The 18,913-nt window shown below is 40.1% G+C and overlaps 1 protein-coding gene across 1 annotated transcript in view; it reads right to left on the bottom strand.

Annotated features, from left to right (window-relative positions):
- The window catches only part of LOC124287362 (tetratricopeptide repeat protein 8-like), a 74,820-nt gene that overhangs the window by 5,075 nt on the left and 50,832 nt on the right, over positions 1–18,913 (bottom strand). Inside the window, exon 10 of the mRNA XM_046723869.1 lies at positions 2,845–2,928. Coding sequence (XP_046579825.1) covers positions 2,845–2,928 — 84 coding nt within the window. The remainder of the gene's footprint in view (positions 1–2,844; positions 2,929–18,913) is intronic.

The following is an 18,913-nucleotide window of genomic DNA, read 5'->3' as shown; positions in this document are numbered from 1 at the left end:
ATATCGTGTCCGTTTTGACACACAGATTTTACAGTAATGGTTAAATGAGCCTGATTTAATTGAAAAATCTTCATTTACATTACATTATCTGGGCAGCTTTCCGGAAAATCCCGGTATGGCGTGTTATGTAATGTGAGAGTGAAAGAAGAACTTTAACAAAGGGATAAAGAGTAAATATGTTTAAGTTTCCTACAGATTCAAAAGCCAAAAGAATAGGCCCTAAGCACCTCATAATGGTATAATGTGTTACCTGACATTCAGCGAAACCATAGCTCATGCCGTCCACCCCTAGTGTGCCTGAGCCTGAATTATGCTCAGGTCATCCAGATTCACTAGAATATTACTGACTATTACTTTAAACAATATTCACTCACATTTAACGAGGCATCTCAATTATGTGATCAAGTCAGCTTATATGATACAATTTGTGACTTTCTCCCAAAACAACAGAGGTGGAGTGGTGTAGTGCTTCAAGAGTTTGTTGGTTATGGTAAAGACCAAGGTTTGATTCCTCACATGGGTAAAATCTGTGACGTCCATTCTAGTGTTCCATGTCATGATATTACTGAAATACTGGTAAAATAGTCATACAATCATGCTCACTCATTCCCTTCTTAATAAAAAACCCAAGAAACACCAAAATGATTCCCCCAAAGCTCTTCAAAACAACATATCCTGACATCGACTTTAGAATAAAAATAAACACTGAAAGCTGAGTATGCCCATATCATTATCATTAACAAGCTCCTATGACAAGCAATGTTTGTGAAAAACAGTAAATCTCTTTAACTGGCGCTATAAGGCTCCAAGTAGCCACGCCCCTCATTGTCTTGAGGGACACTGGCGCCATCATCTGACTGAAGGATATCACTAGGAAACCAAGCTTCCTCACTTCCCTTAATCATCTCCCCATGTCAGCCCCTTGTGCCGATGTCAGCCACACCACACGATGGGAAGGATATTTAAACTTGAACTTAAATATCTAATTAGTGGTTTCAGTTGGGAAATGTTCTAATCTATTTGTTGACCTTTTCAAAACAAATGATAAACATCATCAATGTTTCAAACACAAAATGAAAATGAGAAATGGATTTTTGAAAAGGAAATATTATTAATAATTACATATTGAATAAAAAAATAAATATATTTTTTTGAAATTATTATGTTATAAATAGAGATGTCTTCCAAATTAAAACTGTGTAAAAATGATTCCATATATTTGCCTCTGCTCAGTTGCAGTGTTTGAACTTTAGTATATCCTTGACCTTGAGGTCAGTCTTTGAACAAGGGCTCCATACCTGCACCTATCAGGTCTGAATGACGACCCCTTGAATGTAATGCTTCATTTAATGAATTACAACAGTTCATAACAAGCTGAAACATTAACAAAGACATTTTGTTTAAAATGTTCTAAGAGCACACTCCAGGATGAATTGCATCCTGATGTTAAACACCTCCTCACCGAACAGTCCCATGAGATGCCATCCCATGGGAGTTTGCACAAAGTTTTGAACATTCACTTCAAATTAAGCATTTCAAAATAAATTAATCAAATTATGTCTTCAGTTAATAAATGGAATTATACTCCTGTCCCCATCAAAGAATTAAACGTGCCCTCATAGTTCGAAGAGTAATCTTTGGATTAACATGGAGGTCACATATAATTACAGCTACTTATAAACACCAAGAGATTCAGATGAATGTTATTATGTGATTACAGAAATTATAGTATTAATTCTACTTGTGATATTCTAGAACTGATTATTGTAGTGGATGAGGTCAGCAGAGCTATTCATATTTTTAGGTTTTACTGGTACAAATATTGAAAGAACTCGGTTAATTGTCTTAAATGAGCTGAAGGGAACTGGACAAGCATGTGTGTAGTTGCTGGGGTTAAACTGCTTCTTGCTTTATATTTGGGATTACACTTTCTCAATTATAGATTCTAGTACTATTTTGTGGGTTGCGCCCCATCTGGGATTCGAACCCACACTCTCAACACCCATGAACTGTCAAATACATTTTCTGTTTATACATGGGCCCAGAAGTTGGTAGTAGGAGGGGGTTGTTATGCTGGAAGTATGGCACTTCAAACAAAGACATGTCGGAGTTCAGTTTATTGTAGAATTTAACATAATCAAATTTCTTCTGTAATCAGTTATACCACTATCAGGTTGGCACAATGGTACACACTGTCACATTCAAGTGAGTGGCGTCTCCAGTCATACCCCATTCACTCTCGAACAGAACTGCTGGTAAACACAGTATTGTATGTCCATCATATTCAATCATTCATAACATGAACTCTCTAATCATAGGAGCACAAGCTGTCCTTTGTATTTTCAAACATCTACAAAACTTAATTTCCTCCAAACATACAAGAGCAATAATTATGTAATATAGTCTAATATATCAAGTTCTACAATATGATATTAATTATATTCATATGTGATGATAATCAAATGTTGGATGTAAAGATTACTATTTGCTAACAATATTTCATGAATGCATAATGCATAACAAAATAATCTAATAATAACATGTAATCATTCATTTTCATATCCCCTGATACACAATGAAAAACTTAACTGTTAATTATATGATTTTGACTTGCTTTAACATGTTAATGATATTCCCATGGTCATCAAGGGCATACATGTTACAGTGGGTCTCACACATATCTGGGATGAGAGCTTTCAGCCATTGCCCACCCTAGCCCATCCCAACACTCATCTGGCCAGGTAGAGCAGCAAAGTTATAGTGGGGTGCCAGAACAAAACACTTCCCCACCCACCCACCCTGTCACCTAACCCACCCTGTCACCCACCCCACCCTGGTTCTCACCTGGTCTGCTAGAGCAGCAAAGTTGTAGTGGGGCTCGTACATGTGGGGTGCCAGAACAAATGCTGCTTGGAAGAATGCCCGGGCCTGCAAAACAAAACAATACATCTTCATTTATCTAAAACATCATGAATGATATACACGTTTAATATTGATGTTTATATACACTCCACATAAAATCAATATTGAAAGAACATTTTACATACAAAATTGTTCCATTATCTGAAATTATTTCTCATTCTCATATGTTAAGAAGACAAATAACACCATCACAGTTAATACCAAACAATCCTTTCAGCTCTGTTCCATCCCCATTTAGACCTGTGAAGGTCCAGGTTAGAATATTGATCTTCAGTAACCCATTCTTGTTGTAAGAGGCGACTTATGGGATGGGGTGGTCAGGCTCGCGGACTCGGTTGACACATGTAATCGGTTCCCAATTGCGCAGATCGATGCTCATGCTGTTGATCACTGGATTGTCTGGTCCAGACTCGATCATTTACAGACCGCCACCATATAGTTGGAATATTGCTGAGTCCGGCATAAAACTAAACTCACTCAATCACTCCATCCCCATTTAGGTTCATGGGGTAATAAAATTTAAAACAATGATTTATTCAGCACCAGAAAGCTTGTCCAACAACCCTGATATGTCGTGTCCAGGTTTACACAGGTTCAGGATTGTACATCACAGCATCAGTCTGTGAGTCGAGCAATATACCATATAAACACTGTGTAGTAACCTGTCACCTACAGTAAACACTTCATATCCTTGAAAGAGGCACTGTAGCTCAAATGGATAGACAACAGTCACAAGAACAAGTAGGTCATATGTTACTCTATGTCTTTCAGTCTATGGGTTGATGGCTTCCTCTAATATGAGAGGAGGCTAGGATGATCCAGGAAACAGACTTTGACCATTTTCATGAAACTAATGGTGACACAACAAGGATCACAATCTTAGTGGATATGGGGTTCGATCTTCAGATACTGAGTGATTATTACTGGTTCCATCAGTGACCGCTTACGAACCAAGACCAATTGAACCCAGATCTTCATGTTGTCCCTGAACATTTTGTAAAGTAATAATTCTCGTATGCACGACACCAAACTGTAAATTACAAAATGTACATATATGTAAAGTTTGGGCTTCATTGATCAAGTGTGTCATGAAGAGAAATGAATATAATGCACAACAGACAACAGACAAACAGGATATGACATTAACCAACCTGACTTTTAATATAATGAGCTAATAATTGTACTTTAATCAATTAGAATGAAAGGAAGTTCCTGCAACATATTCAAGAATCTATATTATTCACAGACCCATTCCTGACGAAGATGCCAGGAATGACACGACAGACAAAACAGCAATGATTCTGTGACGTTATCTTCATGTTATTTCATTATATTCCCAGCAAAACTAGATCAGCTGAACTGATGTCAAATCTGATGTCACTTGATTGACATGTGCCGTCTTAGAATCTGACTCGAGTCCACCCAGAACAAAAGCACTCGCGAAAGGCTTATGCATCCATGGGACAAATCCAGAATGTCAGAGGTTGTCCAGGACTCAGCAGATAAGGAAAAGGGATTTGAATAAGTTAGTTCCCACCACTGTACAATTAATGGTGTCTTACTTACTGTGTGTAACTGCTTGCCGATATGAATAATACAAAGTGGTATGAGTGTGTTGATGTTAGCTGTACAGTTTTATCACTTCAGCCTTTTACTGATTGCGCCTGGGCTAGGCAAACCAGTGGTTGATATGAAGCATGGCCCGTGGAGTCACGAGGTGGCATGGAGTGGAGTGGAGTGAAACTGGGAAACTGGGAGTTGAGTGGAAGAAGAGAAGAGCAATGAGAAAAGGAAAGGAAAAGACTGGAGTGGAGTGGAGCCAAGAAGTTGAATGATGTTTGTTGAGTGAATTTGTAATTGTGTTAGGGAGTGAGTCTTGAATGGTTTGCTGCTAATCAATTCAAAATCTATGACTTCCATCAAACTGGTCCAGTTTCATGTAAGACATTTGTTATTTCACAATTTCAGTTCCTAGACTCAACAACTTGAAAATAGTTGGCAGCAAGCCAGGCTATCAGTATCCCGTAACAACAATATCATAAAATAACCCATAAAAAATATATATTGATTCTGTAAACCATGTCCAGGGAAATATGTCAGTTATATAAAAAAACTGACACTAAAGCGTAAAATCGATGAATATGTCTATGGAGTGTCAACAGAGCATTGTGACTTAGAAGACAACTCTCATTGTTGCATATTTCACAGGGCCAGATATCCCAAAACCATGAATCTAAAGTTCTAAACTTCTTTGGCATGTTAAAAACAAATGAACAGAATATATACATTTTAAATTTTGACAGTATTAATGCATTTGTTGGATCACATATTAATTTTGGCATTGAATTTATTAAGCTAATTCATCTGATCTGCCTCAAACCATGTATCTTTGAGGTGAGACCTCTATAACTGCAAAATGTCAGCTTTTCACAGAATAGTAATGAAGTTGATTTCAGGCAAAAAAGGAGAATCACATATACAAAATGCTACACCTGTTCTGTTCGCAAAATATGAACATCAAATTGACCATCTGTCATTTTGATGATTTTTTTTAAACACAAAGTACTCACAAAATAATTCATGCAGGTATGACATGATGATAGCTAAAGTTACAGAAAGTGAAATTTTCAAGGGAAAAAAACAGCTTTTGATGGTCTGTGATCCAACAAATAGACAAGTATCGGCCACACTAAACTTGATCAAAATTGTTGAATTGTTGTACATATAGGATGGAATAATGTTCGAACTATTGGCTAAAACTTATACAAGACAATCAGGGTAGGGTTGTACTGGATTTGAGTAGTCCCAGTGAACTGCAACTAGCCCCAGGCCACAGGGCCACACTCATGTCATTGCTGACCTAAATTCAAAATGTAGCAATGGAAATATATCATGAAGTATGAATATTTCCTTCCAACTGTAAACATCACACAATCTTTTGAAATTCCAGCTGCTCCTGATATAAGGACTTCCATCGAACTTCCGGCACGTACTTAAAATGAAATATCATCTTGAAAAGGAGCAGTATAGAGACGGTATTACCCTCATTCAAAATCCTGAACACAGTTTAATCTTTGAAATTCCATAGTTTGTAAACATCAAAGCACAAAAAAGTTTAGCTTCATCTCTGTCATCCAGTATTCAGCCACGGAAAATCTGTTCCTGCTCAAACAAAGCGTGCATGTGTGTAAGCAGCGTGTGTATATTTCCTGGCGTACATGTACACAAAGATGAGAGACAGTTTAACATGCCCTTATTCAACATCAGTGCAACAGTGATGAGAACACTGACATATCCTATTTCTCAAACATTTATACAAGATTCTAATTTTAATTTCAAAAGGAGTATTATCAGCAACATAAGAAAAAAGGAACACCACCCATCTAAATTTATCGCAGCTTTCTCCTCATTATTTAACTGAATGGTTTACAAGTATTTCTTAGCCACGTGAAATTTTATTAGAACCACATCCATGACAATGAAAAGGGTGCTTTATGATATTGGGTGTTGAGGTTCCATGCTGTGTCGTGTTACGACACTAGCTTAGCGGGTCCTTTAACTAACCTGACAAGTTTTTCACGCTCCCATGAATATGTATAACACTCAAGGTCCCAAACACAGTGTGACTATCTTTTGATGTAACTGGCTTAAGAACGATTAAAGTTTACATTTTCACCAACTCTAATGGCCATTGAATATTCATGCAGTAAAGGATATAGTTTTTGTGTGTATCTAACTTTTAAAGAAATCTTTTGCATGTATTGGTACAAGCTTTCCTGTTTGAATGGAAAACTGAAGTAAGCTATGTCAGACACAAGCTGTTGCCTAACATACATTGAACTAATGTTGTTCATGCTGCACACTTCAACATGTTGTTGAAGTCACTGGGACCTACAAATGATCACAACTGAGGCCAAAACAAATGGTTTATAGCATGAACAACATCACTTCACACTCAGTAATGGTTCCTTTCCACATAGTGATCTTGTACCAATGACATTAAAAGATGGCACTTGTCGTTACCCTGTAGACTTGAGTGAGTGAGTGAGTGAGTTTGGTTTTACGCCGCTTTTAGCAATATTCCAGCACATCACGGCTGGGGACACCAGAAATGGGCTTCACACATTGTACCCATGTGGGGAATCGAACCCAGGTCTTCGGCGTGACGAACGGACGCTTTAACCACTAGGCTACCCCACCGCCCCCTGTAGACTTGAACTCACTATAACGTTTTCTGAACCTATGTTAAACTTTGGCATGTTATTTCAGTGAGCTACAAAACAGCACTAAGGTATCCATTTGGTACAATATTCTGGAACTTGACTAGGCAGAGTCTCACAGTCCTGACCAATATTATTTCCCTTCCATCCAGCTGTTACTGTCATACAAAAGCCCAAAATCAAGCAAGTTTAAATATTCCTCAAGTTTAGATTCCGAATCTTCCCCGTTCCTGGGTCTCTTTTTCAACTTGCATGTCACAGATTCTATGAAGATTATATATTTTCTGCGACTTAGAGTTAGTCTGTAATTGCCTATTCATGGAGTGCAGTAGTGCAGTGGTAAGGCTTCTGCCTATCACGCTGAAGGCCCGGGTTCGATCCCTGGTGGAGGCACCTAGGTTAGGGTCCAGAGGTGGGCACATTTGAGTAGTATCCTTGGACAAGATACTTAGATCCACACTGTCTCAGTTCACCCAGCTGTAAAATGGGTACCCGTGAGGATGTGCTGGCAATGTGAGTGATTAGTTCATTGTGCATAACAGGCAGCATGGCTGTATGCTCCCCAGTGCTTGAAAAAGTATCGGAAAGTACGATAGTGTCCTATGACTGGGGATAGTCATGTACGTAGCGCCGTGAGCAGGCAATGTGCCTGGATATGAGCGCCATATAAGCGGACTATTTCTATTACTATTCTGCCATTTCTTTACCATGTGGGATGACAAGTAATACAGTACTATCACTTCAACGTACTAATTTGTCCATCATGTACTGTACTATCACTTCAGCATACTAATTTGTCCATCATGTACAGTACTATCACTTCAGCATACTAATTTGTCCATCATGTACAGTACTATCACTTCAGCATACTAATTTGTCCATCATGTACTGTACTATCACTTCAGCATACTAATTTGTCCATCATGTACTGTACTATCACCTCAGCATACTAATTTGTTCATCATGCAAACTTCCAGTCCTGGTCCACAGAATGGCTTCAGTTTGTGGAGACCACCCGCCAGCCTCGACCTGGAGGTACTCCTGTATGTGGTTCCTACATCAGGTCTCTGACAGCCTCTGCCTCATGCATAAAGCATCCTACAAGTCTAACCACTGCTGAAGCTTCATCTCATGGTTATGACTGCTCATAACTGTCTCCGGACCCAGGGAAGATGTATGGATATGACCATGGCCTCTTTGAAGGACGTTTACTGGGAGAATTACTGCAGGATAAGATGCTGGATATGCTGCAGCTTTAACATATATTTGTTCGAAACATGATGACCACAGTGGACGCTGCATTACTTTGAGGGGTCAGTCTGCTGGACGTGCTGTCATGCATAATAATATAACAGATATATGTTGTTTTAAACTCTATCAGGAAAATAGCATCAGTAAGAATACAGCTCAGGTCATTATAAATATAGGTAACTGCAACTGTAGTCATCACTGGTAGACTAATGCTTATTCTCAGAATATATATAATTTTGATAGTAACAAACAAGCCCATTTAAATTGAAAAGGATCCCCAGGGAGACCAGAGATTCCTGAACCTGAGGAAATCTAGACTTGCTTTATTTAGGGCTTTAGCACTGCAGGGAGGGCTTGGCAGTAGAGAAAATAATGTGGTTCAGGGACTGTGACAGACTATCATCACTGGCTGTAAGTAACCCAATCTGATAAACCAATGGTGGATAGCATGAACAACAGGGGGTGCTGAATGTCCAATGATGAAGGGAAGTCTAGGACATGATGTAAAATATCAAAACCCCAGAGGTCGACAAGATTTAAAAAACAGCAAACCACAAGAATCCTCAAGGACCCCTGGATCCTGTAATCTATGATGGCACCATCACACATTCCAGATACATCTTAATTCATAATGGTGCAATCAGCCAGGTCCTGTTTCATCATCCCAAACTGGCTTCCACAGGAGATATTGATTTACTAAGATCACATGATATCTTCTGAGAGATACTTCAAAGAAGAAACTGCATTACAATGTTTTGCAGACTATTGTGATGTCACAATCAAATGACATCACTTATTTCTCTATCATTAAAACTGGTAAGCTGTATTTTTTACACTCTGGGGAATATGAATTGCAAACTGACCAAAAACTGGAAGAATTATTTTAGATTATAAATAGAATCTCACTGTCATGTCTTTTGATATCAAACATATCAACACTCGATTAATATTTCATCAGTCAGCTTACATGGAGGCCAAAACTTCTATCATATCTCATGCTGATAAAAGATACAAGGGTTCTTTACATAAACATCTGATCCTCATATGAGTCTGTTTTAATGACAGCTTATCTCTGAACTGTGTTTGTGTTAATATTTTCCTTGTGTTTTGGTTTGTTTTTAGACTTGCAACATGCGCATCAAGTGAATGGTGTTATGAGCAATGTGTTTGTCCCATGGTGGTATGCTGACACACAATCAACCCGTTCACAGAGGATGACCACCTGATCCATTAGGCCACCTTACAATAGGCATGGGTTCCTGGGAGCCTAGTCTAACCTGACACACAACCAGGTCACAGAGGACGACCACCTGATCCATTAGGCCACCTTACAACAGCCTTGAGTTCCTGGGGGCCTAGTCTAACCTGACACACAACCAAGTCACAGAGGTAATCCACAGAGGGTTCCTGGGGCCCCACAGTCTAACCTGACCACAACCAGGTCACAGAGTGATCTACTAATCCATTAGGCCACCTTACAATAGGCATGGGTTCCTGGGGGCCTAGTCTAACCTGACACACAACCAGGTCACAGAGGACGACCACCTGATCCATTAGGCCACCTTACAATAGGCATGGGCATGGGTTCCTGGGGCCTAGTCTAACCTGACACACAACCAGGTCACAGAGGACGGGAGCCTACCACCACCTGATCCATTAGGCCACCTTACAATAGGCATGGGTTCCTGGGGCCTAGTCTAACCTGGATACTGAACCTGGGTCACACAACCAGGTCACAGAGGACGACCACCTGATCCATTAGGCCACCTTACAATAGGCATGGGTTCCTGGGGGCCTAGTCTAACCTGACACACAACCAGGTCACAGAGGATGACCACCTGATCCATTAGGCCACCTTACAATAGGCATGGGTTCTTGGGAGCCTAGTCTAACCTGACACACAACCAGGTCACAGAGGACGACCACCTGATCCATTAGGCCACCTTACAATAGGCATGGGTTCTTGGGATCCTAGTCTAATCTGACACACATCCAGGTCACAGAGGACGACCACCTGATCCATTAGGCCACCTTACAATAGGCATGGGTTCCTGGGGGCCTAGTCTAACCTGACACACAACCAGGTTACAGAGGACGACCAGCTGATCCATTAGGCCACCTTACAATAGGCATGGGTTCCTGGGAGCCTAGTCTAACCTAACACACAACCAGGTCACAGAGGACTCCACCACCTGATCCATTAGGCCACCTTACAATAGGCATGGTTTCCTGGGGGCCTAGTCTAACCTGACACACAACCAGGTCACAGAGGACAACCACCTGATCCATTAGGCCACCTTACAATATGCATGGGTTCCTGGGAGCCTAGTCTAACCTGACACACAACCAGGTCACAGAGGACGACCACCTGATCCATTAGGCCACCTTACAATAGGCATGGGTTCTTGGGAGCCTAGTCTAACCTGACACACAACCAGGTCACAGAGGACGACCACCTGATCCATTAGGCCACCTTACAATAGGCATGGTTTCCTGGGGCCTAGTCTAACCTGACACACAACCAGGTCACAGAGGATCCACTAGGCCACCTTACAATAGGCATGGTTTCCTGGGAGCCTAGTCTAACCTGACACACAACCAGGTCACAGAGGACGACCACCTGATCCATTAGGCCACCTTACAATAGGCATGGGTTCCTGGGAGCCTAGTCTAACCTGACACACAACCAGGTCACAGAGGACGACCACCTGATCCATTAGGCCACCTTACAATAGGCATGGTTTCCTGGGGCCTAGTCTAACCTGACACACAACCAGGTCACAGAGGAGGTCACCACCTGATCCATTAGGCCACCTTACAATAGGCATGGGTTCCTGGGCCTAGTCCTAGTCTAACCTGACACACAACCAGGTCACAGAGGACACCTGACCACCTGATCCATTAGGCCACCTTACAATAGGCATGGGTTCCTGGGAGCCTAGTCTAACCTGACACACAACCAGGTCACAGAGGACGACCACCTGATCCATTAGGCCACCTTACAATAGGCATGGTTTCCTGGGGGCCTAGTCTAACCTGACACACAACCAGGTCACAGAGGACAACCACCTGATCCACTAGGCCACCTTACAATAGGCATGGGTTCCTGGGAGCCTAGTCTAACCTGATACACAACCAGGTCACAGAGGACGACCACCTGATCCATTAGGCCACCTTACAATAGGCATGGTTTCCTGGGGCCTAGTCTAACCTGACACACAACCAGGTCACAGAGGACGACCACCTGATCCATTAGGCCACCTTACAATAGGCATGGGTTCCTGGGGGCCTAGTCTAACCTGACACACAACCAGGTCACGGACGATGACCACCTGATCCGTTAGGCCACCTTACAATAGGCATGGGTTCTTGGGAGCCTAGTCTAACCTGACACACAAACCAGGTTACAGAGGGCCTAACTCACCTGATCCATTAGGCACCCCACAATAGGCATGGGTTCCTGGGGGCCTAGTCTAACCTGACACACAACCAGGTCAGAGAGGATGACCACCTGATCCGTTAGGCCACCTTACAATAGGCATGGGTTCCTGGGAGCCTAGTCTAACCTGGATCAGTGAGTCTAGGTAATTGTTGTAAACTTGGTAAGGTTGATACGCACTGATTCTAACCCATGGGTTTCCATTTTTTCAAATTATGTCAACCACAATACCAGCTGGTTGGTCTTTAGGAGCTGTTTGTAGATGTCACCACAATAAACATGTTACAGTCCGTAGATACTACTTCATGCTTCACATCTCAACCTACAACACCCAGTAGGATAACTGGAGCATTGATCGACAGTTTCATGCCTGATCAACACAATGACCTGTGAAATCTTCACCTCAATGACCTGGCTTCATGCAGATCCTGGTGTAGTGGAGCCAAGACGTCTGTCTGAGTGGAAGGTTAGAGATTCCATCCCTCCAAGATGTTAAATATATCCATCCACGATGGTATATATAGTATATGCACACACACGTTCCTCTATGGTCTGCAAACCATTGTATTTCAATTTTATTGTAGCAATATCTCCAAAAGCAATATCTTCTGTGGAAGCTACTTAGGGATGATAAATCTTTCTTATGTTCTATCTTTTGAGACACCTACAAATATTTCCCCATGCAGTCTGTACACACATCCATCCATACATACTTCCCTTTCTACTGCATCAAACAGTAATATGACGGTTCCATCACAATAAACTGTCTACCCCCTCAGTGCATGATGAGCAGATCAATACAGGATATACATGTTGGGAGAAGTGTCAGATATATCGGTCAGGTCACAGGGGAACCTCACTAACACAAGCAACACTAAGGCAATACTTGTTTATATTTATGGTTCATGGAATTGCCCTTGGTGGTGTTGTACAAAGCATCTTAGATCTAAGGTGATTCTAACTCGCATAACTGAACATGGCAGTAGTAGCACTCTGGCTGTTTTGTACAACTGTACCCTATTGTTCAACTTATCACATAACTAGTCAAGTGATACTTGACCCAAAACAATTAATTCTTTCAAAGAACCTTTTGATAAAGTAAAGCAAAGAGCCATAAATCAGCTAAACTGTTTAAACCCATTATTTATACAGTGGTTAACATTTAAGACAGCCTCATAAAACTCAGATAGCATGCTCATGCTATTGACCACTGGTTGGCGTTATCTGGTTGCTTTACTGTGTGGTGCCTGGCTCTGTATATACCTCACATCAGAAATAACCACATGTACACAAGCACAGAAGTAATATACTTTCTTCCCACTACAGTGAACGACATCCACAATGAAGTGACAGATATAACTAAGTGTTTGGGGTCCCTCTCACTTACCATAAAGTCTGACTGAAATATGCATAATGAACTACAGTTATAATAATTAGTGATCCCTTCCAGTTTGTTACAGCATTACTTAAATGTTATTGTATATCGATAACTTTAAGCCTTAAAAATATTAACAATGAGGAAGTTCTATGGATATACAACTTCTTTAATATAATATGAGCGACTTTTTCGGTGTAGCTACTAACACCGTTATCAAGCAAAATGATATGAAATGATTTTTGCTTGATAACGGTGTTAGTAGCTACACCGAAAAGTCGCTCATATTATATTAAAGAAGTTGTATATCCATAGAACTCTCCTCGTTGTTCATCACACCAACTTCTAAATGCCACCCAAACAACTTAAAATATTATTACAATCTACTTTACTGGATGTTTAAACAAATAATTTGTATGCAACAGACTATAATGAATGTGGTCTAAGACGTATGAGGCAGTGGATATCTGAGACTTCTCTGGAACTAATGGACACCAAGCCCCATAAACCAGTGGGGTCAACGACCTTGCTCTCCACCCTAAACAACAGTGAAGGAGGCCACTGAGTGTCTGGACAGTACATCTTGCCAGCTCCTGGCAGGGTTGATTACTGTCCAGTCAGGCCAGGGTGAGCAGTGAATCCTATGTCTCATCACTGTGATGTATGGAGTTCTACCTGCCTTGCTGGGATCCTCATTACAGAAATTATTGGGAACGGAGGGGTCCGTGGTTGAGGTCGAGGATGTGAGCAGGCTCCCAATTCCCTGATCGCTGTTCAAGTGAATTTTACTGCTGCTTTTGAACAGTATTATATGGTCAAATCAAAGCGAGAGGAACGCTGGAAGGGACACAGATACAGAGGTGTTAGCACTTCAGTGAAACCCAAGAGACTGGTAAGGTTCTCAAACACCAAGGATCAGGAACTGGATGAACTCCATGGTGTCCTCTGGGACTGACCCCTTGATAGTTGTTTGTTCAGAAGAAAATACTAGATCCCTTGATGCAATGGCCAAAAACATATCAGACATTCTGTCTCTAACAATGTACCAAAATTCCTTGCAAAGTAAACTAGAGTTGTGTCCCTTGTTGCTGATACGCAGAGAAGACAGAAAAATGAAAACAAAAATTGCAGCTACCAGCAGACAAGCAGAATACCTTCCCCTTCTACCCTACCATAATGATATGTATAAATGATTCCGTGATCCCTTTTACAAAGGATATTTTATTCTTCTCTCTTCCAACTTATGACATTGATAAAAAAAATCTGTGATCCAACAAATAAATGATGACCGAAGAGAAAGGATCTGCCCACGACAAAGTGCACCACACACTTTCTGTAGCTCTCATCACTAAATGAATTTTACAGTGGACATGAATTTGTTGACATGTTGTCATGTCAACAGCGACACAGGACGAGATAATTATCCAACGACAAAATGTAATGGTTAAATCTTTTCCTCCGTTTTACCAAGTCATGATTCTGTACCAGACATGACAAACAGTGGGCTATAACTGGATGTAGAAGTTCAGCACAACCAATTAGGCTGGGGAGGGTACCCATGTTATCAGATGACCCTGGCAAGCTACACATCAACAAGTGTAGACAGAGCTCAGTTTTCTTGCTTTCCCTATCAAGGCACCAGTTTGTTACCAATGGTCCCTTAATTCAGCAATGTGGCTGGGGAGGTACTGCTTAAATGTACGCTGGTTAAAAAACCATTAGCTAATAGCATTTCTACATACCAGTAGATCTTGTCCGTGTGTCCATAAATCAATATGATCTACTGTTATTCCACATGTGTTCGGCACACCTCTGATATCCATCAGGATTCTAAGGGCTGATCAGTTCCAACTAGATCAGATATAATATAAATTCTGAATTTAATTGCCTGCCACAGTAATTATTGTTTCACTTGTCGATAAACTACAAAGACAAGAATTGTTAAGCATTCGTGGATGGTTTGCCTGAAAGGGGTCATCACTTCGATGCTTTGACAGTAATGCCCACAGTATGTGAGCTAGGCTCAGTTGAGTGTATCATTTACTATGGTAACTACGCCAGGATGCCGGTCAATACAGAAGGTTCAGAATGATTTCTAGGTACCTTTTTACATGAGTGACCTTTGATTGGACTGTGGGCATCACATCACTCAGACACACACATTTCCCATACTGACACTGGTGGATCTGAACCCATCTTGGAAGTCTGACTGGTAAACACTTTAACCACCATCCTTCACAACTGTACCCTTAAATACATACTGAGGCATCAGGGCTGGATGTTCAAAAAATCGGATCACACTAGTATGTCCAGTTTGTAGTCCGTCATACAGACCCTGAAACAAACATATTAAACAAAGCCCATGCAAGTCTAGATCATGTGGCAAGTCTAGATCTCCATAGTCTCAGGAAATGAAGAGTGTCTCAGAACTCCTTTTCATTATATTTTATTTTGTGTATTATCAATTGTTTGTTTCTGTACAATATGTTCATTTCTGAGACTAGTTGTTCGTCTAGTCCAGTTTCCCACCCATGTCTTATCTCCTGATGGAGTGAATCACACACTTGTTTTTTGTGTTGTTGTTTTTTTTGGGGGGGAGGAGGAGGGGGGAGAGGAGGAGGTAGAGAATTGATTTGAAGGAACCTCAGATGTTAACTGTTCCTTGGACCGGCAATATTTTAGAAATAAGTACCCATACAACCTGGGTAAGCATTCTCATAACATATGTCCTGCTACTAACAAATACAAGAAATAATGGCCTAGTGATATTATAACAATAATGGCCTAGTGATATTATATCAATAATGGCCTAGTGATATTATATCAATAATGGCCTAGTGATAATATATCAATAATGGCCTAGTGATAATATAACAATAATGGCCTAGTGATATTATAACAATAATGGCCTAGTGATATTATATCAATAATGGCCTAGTGATATTATATCGATAATGGCCTAGTGATATTATATCAATAATGGCCTAGTGATAATATATCAATAATGGCCTAGTGATAATATATCAATAATGGCCTAGTGATATTATATCAATAATGGCCTAGTGATATTATAACAATAATGGCCTAGTGATATTATATCAATAATGGCCTAGTGATAATATATCAATAATGGCCTAGTGATATTATATCAATAATGGCCTAGTGATAATATATCAATAATGGCCTAGTGATATTATATCAATAATGGCCTAGTGATAATATAACAATAATGGCCTAGTGATATTATAACAATAATGGCCTAGTGATATTATATCAATAATGGCCTAGTGATATTATATCAATAATGGCCTAGTGATAATATAACAATAATGGCCTAGTGATATTATAACAATAATGGCCTAGTGATATTATATCAATAATGGCCTAGTGATATTATAACAATAATGGCCTAGTGATATTATATCAATAATGGCCTAGTGATATTATAACAATAATGGCCTAGTGATATTATATCAATAATGACCCAAACTGTGACAATACATAGGTGACATCCATAAATTCACACTTTTTAGGTTGAATCTGAGACTTAAACCCACACTCGTCAGTATGAGTCAAACCTGGGCATGACAGGGCCACCATTGGACCTGGTGATAATAGCAAAATGTAAAGGTTTAGTTCAATATTTATTTTTGAGCAGTCTGTGACTGATAAAAGTATTTTCAGTGATCTACCAGCAGGTTTAAACAACAGTCAGTCCTAAAGGTTCCCGGAAACGCTGAAGGGTTAAGCCAGTTTCCTGCTGGCCACACAAACATAGACTCCAACATCAGCAGCCATTAGTGAGATGTACACTGTAATTACCCAGGGTTTATGTTCTGTGTCTATATTCATACCTACAGTGATAACACGAGGATCACAGACCTCACACACTTAATGAGAAACAAAGATATCTGTGTGTAATATTTTCAGCATATCTAAAACTGCTAGATATACTAAAAGAAGATTCTTAAACTGGTTCCTAGAAGAGTGCCCGACATACTGAGATCTGACTGTGCTGACGTCAGCTCCCTTCACAACATCACAGACAGTAGTTCCAGAGGGCCCAGCATGATGGTCACAGGTCAAGTACATCTCTGACAGTCTTGTCAGTCCTTGAATCCCTTCATGTTAAACTTTGCTGTGAAGACAGTGTCAGGTCTAGGATTCCATAGGAAAGCAAGATCTGTGATAATGTAGGTGATGGAACTGATCACCAGAGACATAACACTAGTCCTAGAATTGCTCTGTGAAAGTTTGACACATCAAATAGTAATCCCTATTCACTGTATTAAACCCACTGGCCTAATAGGAGATTCCCCCTCCACCCAATTCCCCACAAGTCCCCCCACCCCAACCATCTTCTAGACCAATCAGTGGGTTATCTCTATAAACACTCCCTACCATCACGGAATATTAACAGTGTGTATTTTTGCATGTATATTTCAGATTTGCTTAAACAATTACCTAGGAACTATTATTGAATGTTACTGTTCCACTGGTGTTGAATTAAGTCTGTTCACTACTGTTTGATCTCTGATAACAAACTTAAACTGCAGCTCATGGTTTTAAAACATTTAATATGTGTCTCACTTTTCCAATTTTCAATTTTCTAATGCTGAAGCACTGAGAATATCCCTGACATGGAGGCCTCCAAGCACTGACCATGAAGAACATCACCTGTGAGAAGGTCTGTGACTAGCTGGTGTCATCTTCATTACTCACTGCTGGACGACTACAGGGTGATTCACAGATCCTTGTGACTCAGTGTAGCCATCACTGAAACAAATACACTAAGGTAGCACGCTATGCTTGAAAGATGATGACTAAACTGAGTTAAGGCATGAAAGTTTACATCTATCTCCAGCTCCTGATGGTAGACATAGCTGTTGATATGTTAGGAAGTATTAAAGCATGCCCACTCTGTAATTCAAGGAATCAAAATATTGTTTGTATAAAAGAAAACATCAAAATTGCTTTACGAAAGTGTGTTGGCTTTTATGCATAACATATAGCACTTCATAGCACAGTGTAACATCATCAGTGTTCTAAACTATTTAGAAGTGGTTTCAAGGTTCGAAGAACACTGCAGTAGTTTCACTGCCATGTCTTCTTCAAACAACAGATATAACACTTGGGTGTGATTTGTATGCAGCTTTGGTGGGTTGATATTCTTCGTTGACCCCCTTGCACGATTCCCTTTGGACAAGAAGAGTGTAATCCAGTTAAAGGTACAACTCATTCATGAAATAAGTGTGTTAATAAAACTTGCTTGGGCAATAAAACTCCATATCACCCTTAACGAGGGCCCCAACATATACATAACAGGTTTCTTACTATTTATTTCATGATAAAACATTGGCCACAAACGTATATTGGCCAATACATCTTGAAAGACTTTAGTAAAACTGGTCACATATTTCACCACTCCAAATATGTATTTTGAAACTAGAACTAGATCAGCACTCTCCAGGACAGGAAATATGCATGGAGTAAACATAATATATATATAATTTAATGTGTTTGTCTGCAAACAGTTCCATCAACAATCATTCACTTTATTCAAAATTCTAATTTCTAAAATGTATTTAATAAATGGGCCTTTAACACTGTTTCAGTTCATCATAGCATATCAGCAATGGTGAGAGAAAACTAACAACTCCTGTGTCTTTTGATAAGAAATGTGTCAACACGAGCAGATAAGTCTAA

Source organism: Haliotis rubra, unplaced genomic scaffold (genome assembly GCF_003918875.1).
Source record: "Haliotis rubra isolate DU_JTF1 unplaced genomic scaffold, ASM391887v1 Scf40, whole genome shotgun sequence".
NCBI lineage: Eukaryota > Metazoa > Mollusca > Gastropoda > Lepetellida > Haliotidae > Haliotis > Haliotis rubra.
This window is presented reverse-complemented; position numbering and strand designations above follow the sequence as displayed.